The sequence below is a fragment of the Triturus cristatus genome, chromosome 7 (genome assembly GCF_964204655.1).
Source record: "Triturus cristatus chromosome 7, aTriCri1.1, whole genome shotgun sequence".
In the NCBI taxonomy this organism is placed as follows: Eukaryota; Metazoa; Chordata; class Amphibia; order Caudata; family Salamandridae; genus Triturus; species Triturus cristatus.
This window is the reverse complement of record NC_140590.1, coordinates 1,457,192,919-1,457,219,640: the sequence shown is the minus strand read 5'-3', so window position 1 is coordinate 1,457,219,640 and position 26,722 is coordinate 1,457,192,919. Positions and strand designations below refer to the sequence as shown.

General features: G+C 48.5%; 1 protein-coding gene across 4 annotated transcripts in view; it reads right to left on the bottom strand.

Moving 5' to 3' along the window:
* L3MBTL1 (L3MBTL histone methyl-lysine binding protein 1) overlaps positions 1–26,722 on the bottom strand; it is a 501,211-nt gene that overhangs the window by 29,828 nt on the left and 444,661 nt on the right. For all 4 annotated transcript variants that reach the window (XM_085619211.1, XM_085619212.1, XM_085619213.1 and 1 more), the window contains 3 exons: positions 25,122–25,319; positions 23,541–23,590; positions 22,120–22,277 (listed from right to left, as the gene is read on the bottom strand). In XM_085619211.1, the coding sequence (XP_085475337.1) occupies positions 22,120–22,277; positions 23,541–23,590; positions 25,122–25,319 (406 nt within the window). The remainder of the gene's footprint in view (positions 1–22,119; positions 22,278–23,540; positions 23,591–25,121; positions 25,320–26,722) is intronic.

Sequence of the window (26,722 nt, the reverse complement as noted above, 5' to 3'; positions counted from 1 at the left end):
CCGAACCCAGGAAGTGTCATAGACCTATCCAAAATGGAGGCGGCACATCACGTGACCCCGTGAGCCCGGACCCGCAAAATGCGGTGTAGGTAAAAGATTTTATAGTGCGTGAGGGGGCCAGGGGGGGGGCGCGACTGTAGTAAAAGCAAGGGTAAGATTATGAGCAAATCAAATACCAAAAAAGGGATCTTTAAAATTGCATACGCAAGTTACAGCAAAGCGCTATACATATGATTACAGTCAAAAGACCAAGTTCTCACCGGGGGTGTATCTGGTCCATCAATTGTAACCTCTATCAGAACCGGGTTATGGTCGGAAATTATTCGTGGAAAAATTTGAAAGCCAGTGTTATGATTAAATCCTAAAGTAACAAAGAAATAATCGAGTCAACAGAGTTTCTGATGTGGTGCAGAGAAGAAAGTATACCCCGGTGACAAGGGATTTTTATCAAACCCGACATCAAACAGACCAAAATCCAATACTAGAGCTCTTAATGCCTTAAATGTCTTTTTTTTCAAGCCTGAATATATTGAAGTGCCCCGTATGTCCAAACCAGCTTCCGTATGAATATTTAAATCTCCGCAAAAAATTAGAGGGGATGGCCAGGTGGCTAATTCTAGATTTAAAAAATTTAGTATGTCAGGATCATCTGTATTGGGGGTGTATATTGAGCATATAGTTCATAGTTTATTATCAAAGCAGATTTCAATAATCATCCATCTGCCATACTCATCTACTTTGGATCGTTTCAGACTGGCCAGTCCTTTCCTCATAAGAATAGCAACACCTCTAGTGGTAGTACCTTGACGGGTACAGCCCAATAGCTGCATACCCAAATCATTAAGTAAATGTCTATCATTCCAAACCAGGTGCGTTTCCTGAGGACACAATAGGTCAAGGTTCATATTCTGTATTAATTGAGCGCAAACCCCCCTTTTTCCCCTATTATTTAGACCACAGATATTCCAAGAGCAAATCCTCAATATACCCATCTTGTTGAAATTACTACCTCTACATGAATCTAAATTAGCACAAATCTCCCAAGAAGAAAAAAAAAACCCAGAAAACAAAACCCAGAAAGAATACCCTTTTATTTTAGAACTGTGATTGATTAGAACATTAGACTGTATGTATATCTGCAAGAAGATATAGCTAATCAAATTCATGATCATCTTATAGCATATGTCTTTCTCTGACCATTCTTTTGTAACCAAGCTTTTCCCCTCCGCACCCCGAACCCACCAGCTCACACAGCTGCCCACCCCCTCCCCTGTCCCTGTCCCTACCCTGACCCCTACCCATAATGGGCCAAGGGACTGAAGAGTCCCTTCCATGTGATGTTGTGAGAAGTATCCTGTGCCTCGTGGCTCGCTCTACAGCGTATAATATGTCAAGCATAATAAATGAAAAAGCCAACCAAATAAAATTCACTACAGGTTAATTTAAATGAAATCAAATAGACCACGAGAACAGTGAAAACTAATGTCTCAGCAGCATAGAAAAAAAAGCAGGGGATATGCTTATAATGTGGCTAACAACTCCTTAGCTGCCCCTTCAGATATAAAAAAATACGTTCTTGATTTATGAATTACTTTCAGTTTAGAGGGATTGAGGAGGAATGCTTGGGCCCCCTTAGCCTGAAAAGACGGAATCAGCTGGCGAAGCTGCCAGCGTTGTTGGACAGTCGCATGACAATAGTCAGGCCGAACAAAAAATTCCAGGCCCTTCCCCCTGCGCTTTCGATCTGGTCTGGCTAAATCGTATAGAGCCTCTCTGGCCAAAAAATTATTCAGGCTGATCAATATGGCTCTTGGCCTAGCAGTGTTACTTGATCTAGTATTCGTTTGAAATGGAAATCTGTGGGCCCTTTGGAGTTCCACGTCCCACTTCCAATGCGATAATTCTGGAAAAGCTTCAACAAAAAGTTCACTAACAAAGTGCCTAACATTCCCCCCCTCGCTCCCCTCAGGAATACCCAAGATACGTAAGTTATTACGCCGTGATCTATTTTCAATGTCAACCAGTTTCCAGTTAATCTCTTCCTTTAAACCCTCCAAGGAGGATAACTGTACTCTTTGAGTATTCATCCTGTCCTCAATTTCGGAGATCCTCCCCTCAAGTTCAACCACCCTTGCAGGGATTTCGGAACATGATCTGGCCACTCGTCTTAGATTATTTTGCAGCTTCCGTACAGCCCCTTGTGTTCGTAGATTCTCAGTTCTCGTTTCTTCACGATGTTGGAGCATGAGCTGGTAAAGTGTGCTCAGCGTAACCACAGGAGCCTGAGAGTCGTCTGTATTGCTTGAGCTCTTGATAGTGGGAGAGCCAACATTAGTTCCTTGTATCGATAAAACTGTGTTTTCGTCTGTCTCCCATTCTGGACTAGCCGGAAGCCCCTCCACCTCAATCTCCACATCATCTTCATCTTCACCAGGAGAACTCCTGTGGTCCTGTGAACTACTCAAGCTGTTAACACTGACTGCATCACCCGTCACCACATAATGATCTATGTCCCCTTCAAGGCTCTCAGATTCCAAAGCATTAGACAAATCCGACATAGAATAAAAATTTCCTGCAGAGTCAACTGTATCAGAATCAGTATCTCCCGCCGGTACCAAAACCTCCTGTATATTATCTCCGACAGGAATCACGGCTGCAGAGGAATCAGTCTGAAACAAGCTTGCATTGTCAATGGTCTTGACTGCAGGATCCGCAGTATCTATCGGAATATCCTTACTTTGCCTCTTCTTCTTCTTTTTAAACATTCCTGGTATTTTAAATGTCGTGCCAGGACTACCTGTCCCGGAACCACCTGAGCAGCCAGTGAAAAATTAGATGGAGTAGAAGCGGGAGATGCATTGGAGGATACTTCTGCTCCCAGATCGGTTAGTAAAGGTTGAGGATCTTGGCTGGATCCGCTGCCGACAGATGAACTGAGGGTGGGAGCATTCTGAGTAGGAACTGAAGCGGCAGCCGTAACCGCTCTAGTTTTAGGCTTCTGAGCCTTAGAGTTTATCGCAGGAGTCGGATTTTTAGGTGCCATACTGAAGAAACTGCCTTTTTCCTGATGACACAGCTGGAAAAGCTGCGTCCGTCTCTGATCCAAAAAACAGGGAGCCAAGTCAGTTTCAGGACTCCAGCATTGCCGCACATCAACGGCCGAAGAACGCCAGATCCGTTGAAGTGTGCGGCGAAAGCAGCAACGGAGATCCGACCGCATCAAAACAGCCAGTACTAACTCGGCGGCGTTTCCTCAGACATACGGATTCCGCTTCTCCGGTTTAGCCAGTTTAGCCAGGCTACACCCCAATTCTTCAAGGTAAGCGCTAGTATCTTCACATTGAGCGAGCACAACAAGAGCACCTCAGTACTCCTCACTCGAACGCCAGTGCGTCCGCCATCTTGGCTTCACCTTCTGCTCCTTAATTAATTTATAAACCCACTTACTATTAACTTTATTTAATGTTAGTGGTCTGTGACATCTCCTTTATTGATACATATGTTTCCTAAAATAAGTAAGCAAAAGAGTGTTTATTCATATTATTTAAAATAACTTTAAAAAAAACAGTATTTACCTCTGCCCCACAGTCAGAATCTATCTTTTGAAAAGAAAGAATGCAGTTTGTATTCTTTATATACTTGTCAAAGGCAGGGATGTTTGGTCTGCACCAATCAGAGAGATATAAACCACAAATAAATTGACAATTGCCCCATGTATCAGAAGCAGATATAATTGCCTGTGTAAAAATTGCATGAATTTATTTCTGAAAATTATATTACAGACAATTCACAGTGATCTACAAAGATGAAATTGTTGTCATTGTGGAAAATGAATACTATGCTAGCCGTAGCACAATTACTAGATAGCAGTAGAATCACACCACAGGCATGATTTATAAGATATCTGACCATGATCAAAAAAGGGATGGCTTTAAAGGAGCATCCCAAAAATGCACTGCTTTAGATGTGCACAAAATATTAAAGAGTTTATGGGGCAGAAATCTCATGAAGAACAAATGCAGCGGATCCCAAATGTCCTCTGGCCTGGAGGAGACAGGTTGCACACTGCACAGTTCTCTGCTCTTTCCTTACATATTGCCATGTCACCCAACTAGATGGCTATTGTGGGCTATGTCTCACTGGCAATGTATCACTATGTGTCAACTAGCTAGGGGTAGGGATTGTTGTGAATCTCCGAGCAGTCGCAGGAGCAAGCCGGAAATATCTCAGCAACAGGAGCAGTCAGTGGCGGCTCGCTGAGGGAGTGCTGCAGGGTGGTGGGTGGGGTGGGGGTGGGGCTGGGAGGGGTGGGGTGGGGCTGGGTGGGGTGTAGTAAACTCCGGCATACAGCAGAATGGTGTTAAGTAAATAAAAAAATAAAAAAACATTTTACATTGCACGCACTGCAACACAAACTCAGTGATGCAGCACGCGCAATGTAATTTGTTTTATTTATTTACTTAACTTAGTTCTGCCGTATGCCGGAGTTTACTACCCCCCGCCCTGCCCCACCACCCCGCAGCACTCTCTCGGCGAGCCGCCACTGGGAGCAGTTCCTCTTAATGGGCGGAGGAGCGTCGCCCCACCTGCTGCAAGCACAGCAGGTGAACACAGATAAATTATTAGAATGGTAATTTACCATTTTATTAATTTGGCTGTGTACTAGGCTAGCGTGAGTGTGATGGTGGGAGCTGGGACCATTCCCGCGGATTGCAGGATAAATCTGCAGGTGCTCAATGCGCATGTCAGATTGGCTGGCTGTCTACAGCTGGCCAATCTGACATGTGCACTTCGGAACCGGCAATCCCAGTGCAGTGAAACAATGGGGGGATTGCTGGCACAGGCCCCCAGCCTCAAAATGAGCGCTGGGTGAGCCTGCTCCAACCAATCCTGGAACTCCTCTCTACAGAATTAGAGCACCTTCAGCATTGGTTGGATTCCGCAGTTGACAGGAAGTCAACCACTTCCCTTTCCTGCTCACCAGTGATGCTTCTATCCCTGTTTCTACCTGCCTGATTCTTGCTGGGAGAGGAGACATGGAGGGTCAGTGAAGCAGCATTCTGGTAAGTTTAAGTTTTTTGTTATCGCACCGCCCCACTTTTCAATGTTAGTAGCCGCCCCTGCCTAGCAATGCAACCACTGTATCAGGAGTCACTCTGCAGCTGGTAATTAGCAATATGTGTTCAAACACTTCCCCTCAGAATCTGTGTATCAGGGCACAGATCTATGCCATGTGTTCCATGTCGGCTTGTTCAATGTTGCATCTTGGGCAGTGGTCTGTGCAGTGTGTGTCGATTCTGTGTTAATTGGTGTGTGGTATGGCCTGCAAAGATTTTGTAGTGAAGCACCTTGTGTTTGTGGTTCATGGACTCCATTTCTGGCTATTGGTAACAGTAAGCCTAAAGTTTCTCTGTAATAGCTACTCCCAAGGTAGTCTTCCAGGCTTGCCTATAGCGCTGTGTCACTGTCTGACTTTAAGCAGTTATCAGCCTGTACATTCTCGAGACCCACCTCATCTTCTGGCGATGCAATCAATTGCGTCAGGGGCCAGAGGTCCTGCTGCTCCTCTGGGAACTGAGGTAGCTTCCAGCAAAGTCAGTAATAGGTGGAAGTATTTAGTAGGGGGGCTCGTCAGCACCTCTCTTGTCTGCAGGGGTTCTATAAAGCGTCCCTCGTGAAAGAGACCCCCAATTTCTGTTCAATGCACTCTCTGGAAGTAATCCATAACCCCCTTTTCTTGTCAGCGTGAATGATGTGTTGTTAATTACCTGTAATGCTGTTGAATATAAAAAGGTAGTGATGAGTTCCTGCCCAATGCATTTCTATACACAACAGGTCATTGTCATCAAGTTGATATGGTGTAGGGGGCAGGGGAGGCTGGCCAGCAACAGGACTTGCAGCGGGGTCGGTCCTACTAATACCCATACGGGGATCAGGTAGGGGAATGCCCAATTTGGGTGGTACCAGAAGGGTTGTAATGGCACTGCACTGCAAGATAATAGATCTCAAAATATGGCACCACAAAGCCACCTCTCCTGTAGGTTAATGCTATTATATCAAAACATATTTTCTATATTTTGCCTGCCCACTTCAGGCTGGTGAGGTGTGTTTGTAAAGTATGGAAGAAGGCATTGCTTAGCTGGAAGGAATGGTGGTGAAAAGGTATAGAAATTTGGGAAGCACAATCATTTTGATGATGGCTATGCATCCGGGGAGCAATAATGGCAATTTGCACCACAGCTCTACCTGTTGTACAAGTCTATCTACTGGAGGGACATAGTTAAGTTGGATTATCTCACTGGGGTTTTTGTGTAGGTTCACTCCTAAATATTTGGCAGTAACATCAGCCCATCATATAGGAAACTCCAGTGATGGGCATCTGGTGGGGTCGGTCAAGGGGAACAACTTGGTCTTATCGCAGTTGATATTTATCCACAAGATCACATTGAATTAAATTATTTCCAGAGTAAGTGGCAGTAGGTTGGCCGTGGGGTCTCGAATAAATAAACGTATGTCCTCACCGTACATGGGGTGCAGAAGGCATCCCCTAGTACATTGGAGACCCTTTTGCTTGTAGTTATCTTGGAGGAATCGTACCAGAGGGTTAAGCGTGAATAAAAACAAAAGGGGGGATAATGAGTAGCCTTGCCTAGTGCCTCTGTAGAGGGGGAATTACTCAAATGTCAGGCCGGTGGTACATACTTGCGCCACCGGAGAAGTATATAACAATAACGTCACTGTTGTGAACTGAGCTGAAATACCAAATCTCGCTGTGGTCGCCATAAGGAAAGACCGCTCCAGTGAACCAAATACCTTCCCCGTGTTTAATAAGGTGACTGCCATTTAAATATCTGGTGGCACCAGGTTCATGACTGTTGGACTTGGCCCTTCTGGCAGGTTCACCCCTGAACTTTTTTGCTTTTACTGGTGACTTGGTGATAGTGGTTCTTGGGTTTCTGCGCACTTTCCCTGTGTCCCAGGGTAAAGTGCGTGCGCACTCTGAGTGCATATGGTGAGATAGGCCTGCCCTCCCATAGGAATGCATGGGGAATGTGTGTGTCCCTGGTAGTTCCTGGTGCGTGGGGTGTGCAGGCTCGAGTTTGGTATGCGTGGACTCGGGTGATTGAATGCTGCGCGATGATGCATGCGGCGTGCGTGTAGCTAGTATGGAAGTGCCACTTCTAGAAGTGGGCACTTCGGTGGGCAGTGTAAAATGTGTGCCTTGTCTGGCGATTGGCTGGTTGAGGTCATGTGACGGGCTAGGGATTCCCCAGAGTCAGGATGAGTCACCCAGTGGTGAATGAGGAGATCAGCAGCTAGATGGGTGGGAGGAGTACACCTGGGTCCTGAATAGGGCAGGGCTTTCCCCACACAATGCTGGCTCCGCCCCCTGTGCTGCGACTGACGACCCTAGCCCTGCCAGTGAATAGAGTGAGGGGCTGAGCACATCAAGGGTGCTCCCCAACCAGCTGCGACTGGTTTTCCCCCTCACCCTGAACCAAGAACAAAGGGCTTTAGTGTATAAAAATGGGGCTGTGTCCCCACAGAAGTTGTTCTCTTCCAGGATCCTGAGGGGGGCTGCTGCTGCTGGAGGCCAGGAGGAACCGCCACTTTGGACTGCCTTCCTGCCTGGAGGGCCCAGTGAGCTGGCCCCTGGCCCAGCCTTGCCCCCTGGCCACCTTCCTAAGGACTTTGCTGGACTTTTGTGTTTACTGGCACCCCTAAGCGCCTGGAAGCGCTTTCCATTTACTTATAGCGCTAGGAGCGCTTTATGCGTGGCCAGCAGCGCGGAGCTGCAATTGTTAGCGAGGGAACCCCGACGTAGGGATTCCCTGCTAGTCCGCCGTGTAGTAAAGCGGGTGCCCACCCCGCATTGTGGAGCTCGAGCGGGAGCCTACCCCGCTTTATTGGAAAATCCGTGTCCCTAGCTGGTGCCGACCCCGCCAGGGACCTTGCCGCTTGTTTTTGCCCCTTAATACTTTAAAACCGAAGGCGGGAGCCCACCCCGCGCTTCGGAGAAAGCCGGTATCGAGTTAACCGCCGGCAGCCTGCTGACGTCACCTCCCTGCCGCGCTGGGATTGGTCCAGTGGCCGGGAGTGTCACCCACATGACCGGAGGCTCAACCGCGAGAGCCCCGAGCCCCGTGTCACCTGCTGTGCCCGACCCGACGGAGTCCAGAGGTGAGTGGGGGCCGCAGGAGGGCGATGCTGGTCTGTGAGCCCCGTGAGGCTCCAAGTGCTCTACGGAGTTGCTCAGAGCGCCCAGAGCGCTCCAACGAACGGGGGCAGTATTTGCTCTGAGCGCTCGGAGCGCTCCAATGTCGGGGGCATTTCTTTTGCACCCAGAGCGGCCCCGGAAGGCAGCGGGCCGCTCCCACGACCGGGGGCATTTTGATAGAGCCTGTGAGGCTCCAACACGTGGGCACATTGTTTGCTAGAGCCTGAGGGCTCCAATCCATCGTGGGGGCATATTATTTTAGAGCGCTCGTGGGGCTCCAACACCCCGCATAGTTTTCTTCGAGCGCTGGTGCGCTCCACGTTATTGGGGGCCATATTCGTTTGTTTAGAGCCCAGGGAGGCTCCAACACCTGCCCTATTTGTCCCAAGAAGGTACAGTGGTGCCCACGCTCATTCCTACAGCTGCCCAGCACTTAGTGGGCAGCTGCCACGTTTAGGTTGTGCCCCTGCGCTCATTGGCTTGCGCAGCCTGCGCAGTCCAGCCCTGACGTTGTGGACGAAGGGCGTTTGAGCCCCTGAAAGGCCAGGTTGGCCTGGGGACAGTTTTGCTGTGTCGTGCCCTCACCTAGGGTACCTGTTGATGCGCCTGCGCAATGCCTTTATGCTATGTTGATTGCTAGCTGTACCTATGGGTAGGGGAAGGTCTTTCCTAGTCTAGGTTGTGCTTTATGCGTCATGTGTATTATGCTTTTACCCCTACAGGTATTGTGATACTTAGGTGGTTTTTCTCCTAGTACAGGTGGTACAAGTGAGGTCCTGGTTCCCTGCGCGATATTTTCCTAAGGTGGTTAGGGTTGCGTAGGTGGTACTTACCTGTTACCAGTAGTTACTGGTTGTGTGCTACATGTTCTATTTTTAGTGCTACAGTGATTGTATGTGCTATGTTCTGAAGTATTATTCTTATGTTCTAAGTGCTAATTTCTACCAAGTGCTAATTCCTGACAGTGGTCCATGTGGCCCTGTCCCCTGTATATATAATCCCTTGTAAATTCTGCCCGTGCCTGTTGGCACATTGTAAAGTGTGTGTTTTTATCTAATGTGTTTGGTATAATACAAAGGTTATTTTTATATAATACCTTGTGTGAAGTTTCCTTTGTGGTGGGCCTTGGGTGTTGTTGCTGGGTGCGCGCGCAAACGCTTTACACATTGCCTCAGGGATAAGCCTGCCTGCTCGTGCTAAGCTACCAAGGGGGTGAGCAGGGGTTATCTTTGGCGTGTAACTTCCTTGCCATGACTAGAGTGGTGGTTTCTGCCTGACTTTGGCGCAAGCCTTAGCCAACCAGAAATCCCATTTCTAACATTGGTGATCAGCGGTGGGATTTGGACTTGCGTTTGCGCTGTACCGCAGCGGCGACTGGCTGCACCACAAAACTCTGCATTTAGATAAATCACATGGTATAGGGATTATCATTTTAAGTTTGTTTTTAAATGTCATTTCTTTGGAAATGTGTTTCTTGTGCACTGTGAGTTAGGTGTCCCTAGCTCGGGAGGGTAGATCATCCCCCTAAGTGCATTGTGTTTTCTGGGTGGGATCCAGTGGTGGCAGCATAATAGTGTCCAGTACATTTGTCCCCCGCCCTGCGCCCAGAGTTGGTACCTGTGTCACGTGGTGGTCAGGTTGAGGAATCAGGGGTGGTAGAAACTGCCTTACCAGTCCGAGGGGAGGGTTGTGTGTGGATGAATGGTGTGTGGCACTAGGCAAGTGAGTGTGAGTTCTCTGGGATAGAGAGCTTGCTGAATCCTTTTTGTGAATTGTGTGCTCCTGTGTTAAACTCAGACCCCTAGGTTCCCTGTGTGATCTTTTCTCTAGAACGTCTGCCAGAGTGGAGCCTGCTTTTGATCCCAGTGATCTAGTTTATTACAGTATGCAGGAGTTGGAAAGGTTCTGTAGAGAGAGAAACATAGGGGTGAGAGAGTCAGACACTGTGTACGAACTGAGGAACCACATGATTGGATGGCAAGCAGGTGAATGGGAACGTGAGCGCAGTGAGGAAGAAAGGGCCCGGGCCTCACACCTGGATGGTGGTGGGTCTGTGGGGAGCCCTGAAGATTCAGAAGAAGATGACAGTACCTGGACGCCAGTAGAGAGTGAGGACCCCGTAGGTAGGGAGTCCCTTGCTGGGTCCAGCGAAGGAGATAGCGCCTCATCCCTTTCCCTGTCCCCTGAGCATAGTGGTAGTTTTCTAGATTCCCCAGTGAGGGTGGAGTCCAGTGGTGGCAGCGATATAAAGTGCAGTACAGAGAGTCCCAGTCCCAGTTCCCCGAGTGTGGTACCTTGTTCCCGAGAGGAGGAATGTAGGTTGAAGTTCAGGGGCAGTAAGAAGCTGTCTCACCAGTCTTGGGAGGAGGCTGTGGAGGAATGTCATGATGCACTGGTGGACTGGCTGGTGTTTAATCCGGAGCAGGATTTGGATGGAGTACTCAATATGATTATCAAAGAGCAGATGCTCAGTAGTTGTTATCCCGGGTTGCGCCAACACCTGTTGAGGTATGGCTCTTTTTGTCCATGGGAACTTGCAGAGGAAGCAGAGCGCTGGGAAAGTGCTAGAGGTCCTCTAGAGTCATTAGTGAGTGATTCCAACAATAGTGGGTCAGAGATCCTCCAGCCCAGCGTGGTGGAGGAGGCTCAGTGTAGCCCAGCTAGGTCCCAGGATAGCGAGGAGGGTGTAGGGGCTCACTGCCTGGCTCAGTGGAGCAGGAGTGAGGGGGTGACCGAGGGTCCCCAGATGCCCGAAACCCTGCCTCACGACTTGGATGGTTTCATGAGGGAACACCAAGTTGGGGACCTAGGCTGTCCTGTTAGTCCACTTGAGGAAGATCTCTTAGTGAGTAGAGGACCTGGAGCGCCTGTAAACAGGGCTCCTGTGGTTCTGGAGTCTGGCAGTACCGCTCCGGTAGGGAGGGTACAGGAGTCCAGCGTGAGGAGTGATTGGGGGATGAGTTCCCCAGTGGAAGAGCCGGTGGGTCAGGGACTACCCAGTTGGGCTAGGATCCCGTGTAGTGACCAGGGTGACACCACTTCTGTTCTGGGGGATCTCCGCGCACTGTCAGGTGGACAGGGGACGGGAGATCAGCGCCAGACAGACAGTCACTCGACATATGTGTCGTTTGTGAGCCTCAGGGGGATGGATTGTAAATCCCCAAAAGTCCTGGAGTGCCAGGCGATTATTCCACCAAAGGTTCTAGGCCGGAGGTTGGAAGGCCAGGTTCGGGATCAGCCTGACCTGAAGGGTGGGACGTCTGTAATCAGCGTCCCGACCGGTTCTTCTTCCAGAGGTACCGCCCCAGTTGGTAGGGAGCAGGGTTCTGGAAGGGGGTGCAGAGGGTGGGAGAGCCCACCTCTGACCCTGGTGCAATCTGAGGGGTTAAACCCTGGGTTGGAATGGCGTTCTAGGTGTACCCCTCGCCGGAGGAGGAGGAACCCTAGGAGAAGAGGTAGTGGGAGGAGAGCCTTCCCTGAGACTCCTGGTCCGCCTGAGGGTGCAGACCCTAGGCTGGAGAACCAGTGGCAGTCTAGTCCTGTCTTGCAGAGAGGAAGAGTGGAGAATGGACGCTATGTGCCAGGGGTTCCTACCCCCCACTCTATGGTTAGGCAAAGGCCGGTGGCACCTGGGTGGCCTAGGGCCTGGTCTTGGCCGCGGACAGCTTGGGAGTACCAGTGGGGTAGCCCAGTCGGTCCAGACAGTGGTGTTAGAAAGAATTCCATGGGTTCACCGTGGCGTAGAACCAGAGGGTGTACCTGCAGTTGCGGGCCCGCGTCCGTGTTCTATCGCCCCAAGCAGGGAAGTCCATCACGGTGGTGATTGGTCTGCCCTGCGTTTTGGCTGGAAGGGGGTTGTGTTGGACTTGGCCCTTCTGGCACGGTCACCCCTGAACTTTTTTGCTTTTACTGGTGACTTGGTGATAGTGGTTCTTGGGTTTCTGCGCACTTTCCCTGTGTCCCAGGGTAAAGTGCGTGCGCACTCTGAGTGCATATGGTGAGATAGGCCTGCCCTCCCATAGGAATGCATGGGGAATGTATGTGTCCCTGGTAGTTCCTGATGCGTGGGGTGTGCAGGCTCGAGTTTGGTATGTGTGGACTCGGGTGATTGAATGCTGCGCGATGATGCGTGCGGCGTGCGTGTAGCTAGTATGGAAGTGCCACTTCTAGAAGTGGGCACGTCGGTGTGCAGTGTAAAATGTGTGCCTTGTCTGGCAATTGGCTGGTTGAGGTCATGTGACGGGCTAGGGATTCCCCAGAGTCAGGATGAGTCACCCAGTGGTGAATGGGGAGATCAGCAGCTAGATGGGTGGGAGGAGTACACCTGGGTCCTGAATAGGGCAGGGCTTTCCCCACACAATGCTGGCTCTGCCCCCTGTGGTGCGACTGACGACCCTAGCCCTGCCAGTGAATAGAGTGAGGGGCTGAGCACATCAAGGGTGCTCCCCAACCAGCTGCGACTGGTTTTCCCCCTCACCCTGAACCAAGAACAAAGGGTTTTAGTGTATAAAAATGGGGCTGTGTCCCCACAGAAGTTGTTCTCTTCCAGGATCCTGAGGGGGGCTGCTGCTGCTGGAGGCCAGGAGGAACCGCCACTTTGGACTGCCTTCCTGCCTGGAGGGCCCAGTGAGCTGGCCCCTGGCCCAGCCTTGCCCCCTGGCCACCTTCCTAAGGACTTTGCTGGACTTTTGTGTTTACTGGCACCCCTAAGCGCCTGGAAGCACTTTCCATTTACTTATAGCGCTAGGAGCGCTTTATGCGTGGCCAGCAGCGCGGAGCTGCAATTGTTAGGGAGGGAACCCCGACGTAGGGATTCCCTGCTAGTCTGCCGTGTAGTAAAGCGGGTGCCCACCCCGCATTGTGGAGCTCGAGCGGGAGCCTACCCCGCTTTATTGGAAAATCCGTGTCCCTAGCGGGTGCCCACCCCGCCAGGGACCTTGCCGCTTGTTTTTGCCCCTTAATACTTTAAAACCGAAGGCGGGAGCCCACTCCGCGCTTCGGAGAAAGCAGGTATCGAGTTAACCGCCGGCAGCCTGCTGACGTCACCTCCCTGCCGCGCTGGGATTGGTCCAGCGGCCGGGAGTGTCACCCACGCGACCGGAGGCTCAACCGCGAGAGCCCCGAGCAGCGCGTCGGAAACCCATCGAGCGAAGACCCAGGCGGGAGCCTACCCCGCGCTGGGCCGGACCGGAAGAGAAGAGCCCCGTGTCACCTGCTGTGCCCGACCCGACGGAGTCCGGAGGTGAGTGGGGGCCACAGGAGGGCAATCCTGGTCTGTGAGCCCCGTGAGGCTCCAAGTGCTCTACGGAGTTGCTCAGAGCGCCCAGAGCGCTCCAACGAACGGGGGCAGTATTTGCTCAGAGCGCTCGGAGCGCTCCAACGTCGCGGGCATTTCTTTTGCACCCAGAGCGGCCCCGGAAGGCAGCGGGCCGCTCCCACGACCGGGGGCATTTTGATAGAGCCTGTGAGGCTCCAACACGTGGGCACATTGTTTGCTAGAGCCTGAGGGCTCCAATCCATCGTGGGGGCATATTATTTTAGAGCGCTCGTGGGGCTCCAACACCCCGCATGGTTTTCTTCGAGCGCTGGTGCGCTCCACGTTATTGGGGGCCATATTCGTTTGTTTAGAGCCCAGGGAGGCCCCAACACCTGCCCTATTTGTCCCAAGAAGGCACAGTGGTGCCCACGCTCATTCCTACAGCTGCCCAGCACTTAGTGGGCAGCTGCCACGTTTAGGTTGTGCCCCTGCGCTCATTGGCTTGCGCAGCCTGCGCAGTCCAGCCCTGACGTTGTGGACGAAGGGCGTTTGAGCCCCTGAAAGGCCAGGTTGGCCTGGGGACAGTTTTGCTGTGTCGTGCCCTCACCTAGGGTACCTGTTGATGTTTACATATGTACTTTTGCGCCTGCGCAATGCCTTTATGCTATGTTGATTGCTAGCTGTACCTATGCGTAGGGGAAGGTCTTTCCTAGTCTAGGTTGTGCTTTATGCGTCATGTGTATTATGCTTTTACCCCTACAGGTATTGTGATACTTAGGTGGTTTTTCTCCTAGTACAGGTGGTACTAGTGAGGTCCTGGTTCCCTGCGCGATATTTTCCTAAGGTGGTTAGGGTTGCGTAGGTGGTACTTACCTGTTACCAGTAGTTACTGGTTGTGTGCTACATGTTCTATTTTTAGTGCTACAGTGATTGTATGTGCTATGTTCTGAAGTATTATTCTTACGTTCTAAGTGCTAATTTCTACCAAGTGCTAATTCCTGACAGTGGTCCATGTGGCCCTGTCCCCTGTATATATAATCCCTTGTAAATTCTGCCCGTGCCTGTTGGCACATTGTAAAGTGTGTGTTTTTATCTAATGTGTTTGGTATAATACAAAGGTTATTTTTATATAATACCTTGTGTGGAGTTTCCTTTGTGGTGGGCCTTGGGTGTTGTTGCTGGGTGCGCGCGCAAACGCTTTACACATTGCCTCAGGGATAAGCCTGTCTGCTCGTGCCAAGCTACCAAGGGGGTGAGCAGGGGTTATCTTTGGCTTGTAACTTCCTTGCCCTGACTAGAGCGGTGGTTTCTGCCTGACTTTGGCGCAAGCCTTAGCCAACCAGAAATCCCATTTCTAACAATGACCTAAAACACAGCATGCAGATTCAAGGTGGTGGATATGTGTGGTACGAAACCCACCTGTGAAAGGGAGATAAACTGTTTCATTAATAGTGAGAGTCAGGTAGACAGAACCTTAGCAAGCATTTTGTTTTCTAGATTAAGAAGAAATACTGGGCAATATGAAGTACAATTACCAGATACTTTCCTGGGTTTGGGGAGGACTGTGATTATGACTTACCCCACGTAGGCGGGATTGCTTCCATCTCTAGTACTTCTTCATATATCTTCAAAAAAGGGGCACTAAAACGAGCTTGTATGTTTTGTATAACTCCGATGCAAGACCATCCAATACAGAGGCCTTACCACCAGCAAGAACCTTTACTGCTGCCATAATTTGGTCTGCATGTATCTGTTCATCAAGAAAACATCTGTGGCATTCTCAAGCTAGACTAGGGCCACCTCACAATTGTCTTGAATCGCATTGTGTTTGTGTCCTCATTTGGAAGTATACAGTGCCTTGCAATACTGGACCACTGTGTCCACAATGCGAGTGTTGCTATGACAACCCCCTGGCCATTTTGATGTGCTTCATAATATTGGCTTGCTTTCTCTCACGCCTCAGTAACCAGTCATCATCCAACCCAGCCTTTACAATCACCATACTGTTGGGCTTGGGCCTTTTTACACATGTATCACAGCTCTCTGCCAGGCAAATCACTGTATTTCTTAATAGTTCATACACTTGTTTCAGGTAGTTGCCCAAAGTGATAACTTTAGATTCAAGTGTTCTTAGCTCCTGCTCATTGGAATCTATCTGAGCCCACTAAGTGTGCCCACACATTTAGGTCGTACAATGCCCCTGGTATAGGCCTTGAATGCATCCAACAGAGTATGGCGATCCTGGACTGTGCCTTCGTTTAGCTCAAAGTATTTCACAATAGCAGAACTCATTTTGTCCTGGAAGACCTGATCGTGCAGAAATCTCTACAAGGTGAAGCACTATCTGGGCTGCAGGAAAGCGAGCTGAAGAAGCAGTGGGGAGTGAGTGGAACGGACTCAGGTATATAGTCGCCATCGTGGACCCAGGGGTTAATATTAGCGGTGAGTAGCCAACAGTCTATCGTAGATTATGTGTTTTGGGGGTACAAGTAGAAAGAGGAGACCTAATTGGATGGACTACTTTTTGCCACACGTCATAGCGATCACACATCTCCATGACCTCCCGAGTACATTAATGGATACAGGTTGGCGGGCTTCTGGCAGATGGCTACGATCTAGGTCAGTGTCTATTGCAAGATTAAAGTCTTCCCCCCAGTGGATCTTCTCAGGGAACGCATTGCAGCATATTGAGTACACGTCTCGAAAAAATAGTCTAGGTATTCAGTGGTGTCACTGCTCCCACCTGGGCCCGATCATTTTGGTTCCCATGTTGATGCTCAACACCAAGCTAGGCTGCTTACACAGAAGGCTGGGCAGGCCAATCAGAAATAATGTACCCTTATTGTTGATAAGCAGAGCAGTAGGATAAGTTGGGCATCTACCCAGCGATTTTTCATTCCACACCGCCCATGGTCGTTGGGCCCTATCGCATAGCCGATATCTGTCCCTTGGGTGAGTAGGTCTTGAGGAGCTTGCCACAGGCTTTGGACGCAGCATCCAATGACAAGAAAATGTGTGTCTTGCCATCTAAGTCCACCTTCAGGTGTACCAGGTGGAGCAGTGCATATTTGAGACCTTTGGAGACACACTTCACTGTGTCAAACTTCCTTCTGGTCTCCTGTACCATCACTGTAAAGTCAGGGTAGATGGAGATAGTGCAGCCTTGATGTAGGAGGGGACTCCGCTCTCGTGTCAGTCGTAGCACAGGGTCTTTCTCATGGAAAATTAAGAGACATGCAAGCAGCAGACATGGTGGTGCCCAAGGTGGAGGCCTGCAGCCTAGCGAACGGTGTGCATGCTTCCCCATGAATTGTTGAGAGAAAAAGTATCTTCAGAAAGGTCAGACAACAAAATCTCCACAAATGTATCAGGTCGCCCCAGGTTAGTTGATTCTGCAATATTCATGATGCAGATTTTGTTACGCATAGAGCGCGCCTTCAGATCTTTGGTTTTGGCCGCGATCAGTGCCAGGGTCTCCTCCATTTTCACAACTTTTTTCTTTGTGGTGCCTGTGTTATCCTCCAGCTCTGAGGTGCATCTCTCAGCCCCATCTATCCTGTCATTCTGGCCGTCCAAGTATTCTGACATCCGGTCCAGTCTAGAGGTGACACAGTTGATTTTGAGGTCCAAGAAACCAAACTTGCCCTGAGCTCCAGGATGATATTGTCTGTCACAGAGGTCGCCCCCGTTGAGTGGGCATGCCGCTCCCAGTTGTTGTCTCGGTCGAGGTCTGCCTCTTTTCAGAAGACTGTTGCCCACCAAAAGCAATCTTGCACTGTTTGGGGGGGGGTCCATTTTTCTCCTGGGTCACTGCCCCGGCTGATCAATTTGGAGAGGCAGGGAAAAGGAGGGGAGGCACGCAACGGCCAAGTGGCTGAATGGTGGGATCACAGTAGGTATCTCACTAGGAGCACTTGAAGTCATCCAGGCATTAGGCGGTTAAATCAGACAGTTCCCCAGCTATCAGGCCATCATATTGTGGGTCTCACCGATAATGTGTGGCAGCTGCAACACCTCCAGCGCACAGGGCCTAGGCCAGCCCCAGCAGAGTCCCTTGGTACGGCCACCAGCACTCATGATGGAGTAGAGGCGTGTGAAGCAGGCCCCAGAAGTATGATGTGGCAGGTACCAGAGCCTCCGAACGCAGCTACTGGTTCCCCCATAATGACGATGGGGGGAGTGCAGACAGCCCCAAGCTCATCAGCCACCCATTTCGTGGCCAGGCTTCTGGGCTCACCTGCGTGTACAAAGGGACTACCAGCGGCTTCAAGCGAACAGCATCCGGTCCACATCGCATTGGCTTTTCCCTCAGGTTATGGAGGGCACTGTCACCACCAGGCAGGTGTGCAATAGAGTCTCAGCATCGAGGATTGTAGCAGATAAGTGAGTTGGAACCCCAGAGCTCGGCTTCATGCGGCCATCTTTTTATTAATTTATGTTTTTGCAGATTTATATTGCGCAAACTCGACCCGAAGGTATTGGAGCGCTTTACATGAGCTCCGGTTACATTACACAAGAACACATTCATTTTTTATTTTATTTGGTAGGCACGGGTAGATTAAGTGATTTGCCCAGAATCACAGTATGTGGACGCGACCCCGAGGCTCGAACCTTGGTTTCCAGCACCAAAGTCGGCAGCTCTAGCCGTCAGACCACATGTAATGTAATGTAATGTAAAAATTATTTATAAAGCGCGACATACACCGGACGGTTTCTTGGCGCTATTCACTTAAATCAACGAGAGGCAGAAGCAAAAGCAAGGAGAAAGAGATTTATGAATAGATACCGAGAAACAGGTGGGTTTTAAGGAGGGACCTGAAGTGAAGATAAGAGGAGGAGAGTCTCAATTCCAGCGGTAGAGAGTTCCAGAAGGAGGGTGCCAGAAAGGAGAACCTAAGACCGCCGTGTTTTTTGCGCTTGAAGCGGGGAGTCTGAAGGAGCGCAAGATGAGAGGAGCGGAGATTCCTAGAGGGGGTATAGGGGTGCAAAAGGGAGGAAATGAAGGAAGGGCCGGTGCCTGCCAGAGATTTGTGGATTAGGCAACCAAGTTTAAACTTGCAGCGCTCCGAAATGGGAAGCCAATGGAGGGCCTTGAGGAGGGGACGGACGTGGTGGTGTTTCGGTTGGTGGTAAATAAGGCGAGCTGCTTGGTTCTGAATGAGTTGTAGTCTGTTGATTTGATATTGAGGGATGCCAACGTAGAGGGCGTTGGCGTAGTCGATTCGGGAGATGACTAATGCCAGTAGTACCAAGGTGAGGGCTTCAGTGGTAAGAAGATGGGCTATTTTACGAATCTTCCGGAGCTGGAAGAAGCAAGAGGACACGGTGGCACTGACCTGATGCTGCATTGAGAGGTCTTGGGAGATGAAAACCCCAAGGCTTTTCACTTTGTCAGCAGGGTGGGGGGAAGGGCCGAGGGAGGAGGGCCAGAAGGTGGAATTCCAGGGATTGGAAGGGCCTCCGACAAGAACGAGCTCCGTCTTGTCGGGGTTGAGTTTGAGATGGTGTGTGCCCATCCAATTACTGATGTGACAGAGGGTGGACTGGAAATCTAGAGCCGCTTCGTCCGAGGAGTCGAGATTGAAGACGAGCTGAATGTCATCTGCATAATTAAATGCTGTGACATTCCTGCCGCGGAGGGAGCGGATCAGGGGGGTGAGGTAGAGGTTGAAGAGAAGGGGTGACAGGGAAGAACCCTGCGGGACACCGCAGGTGACTCTCGTCTGGTTTGCCGTGAACTGAGAGAGACGGACCGATTGATGGCGGTCTGCAAGGAAGGAGCGAACCCAATTAAGGGCCGTCCCGCTAATGCCTGCCTCTTCGACACGGTCGACTAAGATGGAATGATCGACCGTGTCGAAGGCTGCTGACAGGTCTAGAAGCACCAGGGCTTGACTGGTGTTGGAGTCGGCGCCTCTACGGAGTTCCTCCATAACAGAGAGGATAACAGACTCTGTCGAGTAGGCAGGTCTAAACCCAGCTTGCTGAGAGTCTAAGAAGTTGGAGTCCTCGATGAAGGAACTGAGGACGGTGGTCACGTGCGTCTCGAGTACCTTGCTTAGGTAAGGCAGGAGAGAAATAGGGCGGAAGTTGCCCAAGACCGTGGGGTCGGCATTGGGTTTTTTTAATATCGGGATAACTTCGGCGTTCTTGAATTGGCTGGGGACCACGCCGAGCAGCAGGGAGTTATTCAAGAGGGCCAGTGGGGGGCCAGGGCAGGACAAAAAAGCAGTCCGGAGAATTGCTGGGGGGCAGCAATCAGTGGGGGAGCCGGATGAGACTTTATGAAGCAGGGAGAAGAAGACTTCTTCAGATATAGGAGGCAGCTGTGGCAAGGAGTGAGAGTTGAAAGAGGGAGCAGCCTCTGAGAGAGACATTGCTGGAGGGCTGGAGGAAATACTGTTTTTGATTTTACTGATTTTGTCAATGAAAAATTGGTTAAGGGAGTCACAGAGTGCCTGAGAAGGGAGGGGTTTGATGGTTACTCTGTCCGGGTGTGAGAGTTCCTCCACAATCGCAAAAATGTCTTTGGATTTATTCACAGAGTTGAGAATTTTTGTGGAAAAGTAGATGGATTTTGCGGATGAGATTGCGTGTTTGTATTCTCCAGATAGTTTGAGGAAATGGGCTTTATCTAAGGGGTCGTAGTTTCGACGCCAGCGGCGCTCAGCTTGGCGAAGTCCTAGTTTGAGGGATTTGAGGCTATCGGAGAACCAGCGGTGAGCGTCGTGAGGACGCTTGGTACGGATAGACTTAAGAGGGGCGACTATATTACTGGCAGATTCCAACCAATTGACGAGAGCAGCTTCCTGGGAATCTGGAGGGCCTAAGCCAGGTGGGACGGAGGATGTTAGGGAGGAAAGGAAAAGGTCAAGGTTGGCTTTATTCCAATTGCGAGCCAGGAGGCTAGCGCCACGGCTACGGGAGGGCGGTGGGGGGACCAAAAGAAGGAAAGAAATTAAGGAATGGTCCGACCAGGGGCAAGGGAGGATTGTGAGTGCACATCCTCTCCCCTTCATCATCTTGGCTGCGGGCCAGCCACATTCCACACCAAGACAAGATTTACCCTTTCACCCACACTACATAAAGAAATGTTACCCACTGCCAACTGTTCAGTTGCTACTGCGTTTGCTCTAATGAAGTGGTAAAAGACCAAAACATAGCTAATTTAGTGCTACAGTTCTATGACAAAGACCAATTGACAGACTATATAAATATACTGCAAATACCAAGCAAGGGGCTTTTATAATCTAAGGAAACAGAATCAAAAGATGTGGCAGCAGGATACAGCATGCCACTTAGTCTGTAGCACTTTTGGTGAAAATGCAGTGCTGACCTATCCATATTAGCACCATATGACAAGCTGATCAGCATTCATTTGTATTTCCAAAGATGAACCCCAAAGGTGGGGTTTTGTTTAAAAAATACCCCAAAAAACCAACCTCCCACCAAAACAATGCCCCATATTCTCTAGGAGCATTGATGCAATTGAAACACTGTTGATATTAACCTGTCTGGAACCACCGTTTTTTGCATGAAGCTGTGCTCAATAGGCGACTTTTCTGATGCCATCCAGCAGGTGATCCTGCTTGACCCTCCACAAAAAGGAGTCTTATGGTGGATCTGTCTAAGACTATGTATTCAATAACAATGCAGTCACGCCCACCTCCAAATGAGGTAGGCACCTGAGAGGCGAGTGGATAGGGAACCCAGCCAACTCTAATGGAGTGTTAATTAAGGTTTAGGCACACATGCTACGAAATTAAGTTTACAGAAGAGTATATTAATAAGCTCCAACAACGGTTTAGGACATGGGAGCAAAACACAGCTATATATTTTGCAACTGAAACCTTTCTATATTTTCCTACATATGCTTCCAGCCATTATTTAATGCTTCCAGTCCTGGAGCTGATCGTTTGTTCTTGCAAATGCAGTGATGAGGTGGTGGCCTTCCAGATGATAGGCCGTTCATTTGATTCTAGTGCTTATCAAAAGTACCTACTGTAGCACTGTTTCACATAAAAACTATGTTGTTCCTCTTTACAGTTTTGCAACCTGAAATTACTTGCAGTCTGAAACTGTCTCCTCTGTATTCCCATGAATATTGACCTTGACTTAAAACTTCTGATTGTTGCCTCTCCTTTTTTCTTTCAAATGAACGTCCCCTTACTTTCCATATTCTGCATGCTTCCTCACTCTGAGTCACATTCATGTTGGTCTTAATCACTATTATTATATTTATTAAAATTGCCCAGACTCATTTAGAAACTCACAACCTCTTGTTCAAAAGAGATGCACCAGCAACTAAAACTCTCTAATCTCATGTAGCTCATCTATTATTACTGCCAATTATTTGCATGATTCACATATGCCCTCCTGCTAAATCTGCACACTAAAGCAAGCACCACAGTGCCTAACATAGGGGTAGTAAGCACAATATAAATGTTGCATTATAATACAAACCTTAATTTCCAATATTATCTGCTTGCAACCCTCAAGATTGCCTAGAAATGTTTTTGCTGTCAGCAGGGAAAAAGGGTATGCGATATCACTTAGGATGCCACTGTGGCTGTGATGGAATGGAGCCACTCTACTGCAATGGTTCCATCCTTGCTCCACTTTTACAGGGGAGTCAGGATTTTACCTCTTCACTGGTCCACTTGGCAACAACATCTGCAGTGATTCCAGCCACTCCAGGAAGAAGCTTGCAGTGCTGCTGCCAGCAGAGAGACAGGGATCGGTCTGGGTGCGCAGATAAGGCGGACATGAAGAGTGACTGGTGCATTCTCTCAGTGGAAATATCTGCAAAATAAAGAATGTATTACAACATTTAAAGGGGACTAGAAGGTGCCAGAGGATACAGGATTCCAACCCTTTTCAACAAGGAGGCACAGGATGAGGTTCCCTTACGCCACTCCTCAATGCCACCTCTTCACCCAAAGTACACTGTGGGCATATTTACAAGCTCTTATCATCATCAGAGCGTCACTTTTTTTGATGCTCCAGTGGCGTAGCGACATTCCCCATATTCACACGGTGGCGCTAGTCCACTTAACGTTTCTTACCACCGCCTTATAAACATACCCCTGTCTTCCGCAGTTTTCTGTGGCAAAGGGGGGTGCAATGGGTGTTGCAGTGGGCGTTCCATCACAACACCCATTTCTTTTTGACACTGCCTTAGATTTTCAAGGCTGGGGCAGCACCAAAAAAGAAGGGCAGGGTATACCTGATCTTACCAAGGCGATATGAGGAGAAATCATTAATTTCTCCTCGTTTTTGCTCTTTCTAAGTGTGCTGCATTCTGCCTTTGGATAATAAACATACAAAAGTAGCATAGGACTATAAGTAAGAAAAATGCATTTTATATGTATATTTCAGAAGAGTCCTCTCATACTCTTGTGCCATCTCTCTGCTACAGTCTTTGGCTGAATGCAGCTCCAAATCTAATCAAGATTGCCACCACCTGAGTATGAGTACTGAATGTGGAAAAAAAAGCCAAGAAATCGGGAGCCGATAGATTTCCTCATATGGATTTCAGTTTCTCCCCACACAATGCAGACTAATTCAAGATTGTTATATCCAGGCAAAAGTATTTTTAGCATTTGCAAACAGCAGGCTGGTGTGAGAAGCTGTCTCTAGTATAGAATATTTTTTGTGACACTCTCAAACACCCCTTTCCAACCTGGACGTGACCTCTAAATCAATAAGGTGCATTTGAGAAATCTTAGATGTGATGTTTGTCTGGCAGAGGTTGACTGGCAAAATTAAAAGGCTTTCCTTAAGAGTGCTTAAAACCTACCACTTCATACACAGTACAAATAGAAATGTGGTTTATTGTACATCATTTACCCACTTCATATGAAATGTGCTGGGGCAAGTCAAATTTCCTCAAAATCCCCAAAAAGGGAATTATTTATTTATTAAAGTTCTATGTTTATTGCTCCACACACTTTTCTGTGAAATTGTATCATTGCTGAAAGAGGCTAAGAAGGAACATCTCATCCAAGGCAAATAGACTTCTACCACATTTATGGAGTCCCATGTACCGAAGGAAATAATACTCACGTTGGAAGTCGATTTGCTGAATCTTCTGATACTTTGGTGGTCGACCAATTCTAGAAAAACAAAGAGATAACTTCCTCAAGCAGCACCATTTTCATTTCCATTATAGGTATAAAATGCTAATTAGTGTTCTATGTGATGCTGGTGAGGGAATAGAGACGGAGAAAATATTTGCTGGGCAGATCAAACTATTACCACCGCTACCAGCAATATGCACTCTGCTTATAGGGACTAATTATGAGTGCCCCAGAGGTGACGTGCTGTTTACTGAAATTTATATAATCTGATTCACGGGGATCGGAATTGATTGGGTGGAATAAATCACACCTATTCTGAGTTTTTGGAGAACATCATACTTGCTGCACGAAAAAAGGCCTGTCTCTGAAAATTCAGTTAATATGTACTCCTTTTTTTTTTAAAAAGTCTGTTGTTTTTGACCTGCCAAAATGTAACAAACGGTGCAGTAATTACCCTAGTGAACCACACACAACTCAGAATCCTAACTCCATCTCAAACGGAGGTTTACACATGGCACAGAAAACTCCGGGCAACTCGGAACCAGGGCCATCTTCTTATTGTGATACGCCATTTTTATATTCTCTCACCTTGAGTAAACAATAGGGTTAATATTCTGGGGTATTTCAATGTTTGACGGAGACAGGAGCACTCACATATACTGACTTTGAAATACATATTTACCTTGCACTGCATTACCCTTTGTAAAGTAGAGTCCTGTGTTCTGCATGATGGATTGGTTAGTCTAAAGACACAGAGGGGGATATGTACAAGGAAGTGGCGGTGAGAGGCGTCAGCCTTCCTGGCTTAACGCCTCTGTCCTCCACTTCTGAAACGCAAGGCTGCACCATATTTACAAGAATGTGGTGGAGTCTTGCATTTCCCCCTGCGATAGCGCTAAGTTTAGCAACTTAGCACCAATGTAGGCACCCTTGCACCAGAGTTCAAGCGTGTCTGCTTTCAGGGGAGGATTGTTTATGTGTAGGAAGGTGTATCTTCCTGCACACATACAATCCTAGAATGCCATCCTGTCACTTTCATGCGTGCTGCTTCATGCAGCACACATGAAAGTGACAAAATGAATTTATTTTAAAGTTTGTTTCTGTACAGGAAGGGACACCTTCCTGTACATAAACAAACCATGGGGTTTTGCTTTTTCCATCTGTGCTGCACAAGGCAGCACACATGGAAAAAGCAAAAACGAGGAGAATTAATGCATTTCTCATCATTTCGTCAACTTAAGACCAGTTTTTACTTGGTCTTAATTTCGGCACTGCCTCCTATGTACACCACACTTGTACATAGGGGGCAGTGCCAAAAGGAATGGGTGTTGCGGTGAGACGTCCACTGCAACTACCACTGCCCACCCCTTTCACGCTAACCATAGCGTGAAAGGGGGCATATGTACCACCACAACGTCAATATAGGTGACGTTGTGGTGGTGATAGGGGCTTGTACATATGCCCCATAATATCTTCATGGTCACACATGCACTAAGTTAACAGGCAATGTACCTGGAGCCAGTCTCTCTATGTTTTTCTTGATTGAAATCATGGTTTTAACAATTACCTTCCGTGATGCCGTGATTTCTTTCTGGGTGAAAAGCTCATCAAGTTCCTCTTCCGTGCCGAGATTTCATTGTCTGAGAAATCAGTCCTCATTCTGCCCTGGTTCTTCTCTGCAAGGGGACATCCCGAGAGACAGTGATGGGCAGTGAACCGTCCGGTTACGTGACCTGACCCATCACAGCCCGGGGTGGGGCACTTCCTAAAGAAATTAAAGGAAGACTAATTGGGTAACGTATGAGCAAAAGGAGTAACTTCAGCGATGGCTTAAATTTCGCCAAATAGCTGTTCGCCCAGATACATTATCAGCCATTGGTTCAGCCTTACAATCAATTTTTGCTAAGCTGGACAATTGTCTAAATTCGGAAAGAGAATTGAGTCTAGTCAATAACCTACTCCTAATGTTTTCCGGCACATATTGACATATTTCTCTGCCTCAGTTTCTTATACTCATAAACAGGAAATTAGACCTAATACCTGGTTTAACAAGGAATGTCATCATGTACAAAGTCTTCTGGCTTCGCCATAAAATCTAAGGACACTGTTCAAATTCATTCTCTGAGAAAAGAGTATAAGTCTGTCTGTGCAGGTAACAGCAGTGGGGCCCAGTGGAGGGGGATTCTGATAGACGATGCCAAGGGGAAATAAATAATAAATTTTCCCTCGGCATCGCCCATCGGAATAGCCGCCACCCGGCCCCACCCCCCATCACTGTTAAATGCACAGATCGCAGCTGAGTATAAGTCTACCTTGATCAAAGCCAAAAAAGAATGGGATGATCTGAGGTGGTCAGACCTAAAAACAGCATGTCATTCACAAGACTCCACCACATTCTGGTTGCTTGCCACCTGGGGTGGCAAAGGTTGACGACTACCTCCACAAACAACGTATCTCCATCTAATTGGTTTGATTACTTCCCAAAACTGTATTCTGACAGATCACGAGCCAGATCACCAGTTTTTGTGGGGGTAGTCCTCCCACTCATTCAGCTCCCTTGTTTGACCTAGACGACATTACCACTTCCCTTGACTCTATTACCACTGGCAGAGCTTCTGGACCAGATGGTATTCTAGCTGATTTATTTTTCCATGAAAGAGAAAACTGGTCCAAGTGCATTCTTGCCCTAGCCAATGCCATACCGAGAGGAGCCCCTATTCTGGACTCATGGAAGGGAGCTGAGGTCAATGCTTTGACCTGGCTCCCACTCTATTTCTCTTTACCTTAATGATATAGTTTATTTTCTTTCCCAGTACACTACTGATGCCCCCACCTTGGTAACACTGAAGACACCTATTTTGTTATTTGCTGATGACACCCTATTGATCTCCAAAACCCCTAGTAGGCTCCAACAACTATTACTCAATTTTGAGGAGGTTAACAGATCCAGTGGGTTTGTGATCAATGCGGCAAAGACAACGTTTATTACTTTTAATCAACACAAAACCTTTAAATGGAGTTTACTGCTGGGGGCACGACACTCAAGAGGGTGGATTCATTGAATTACCTAGGTATCACATTGTCTTTGTCCATGTCTTGGAAGCCTCAAGTTGAGAAAATGACCCTTAAGCATAAGCAGTTCACAGATGCCATCTCTAAGGAATATTG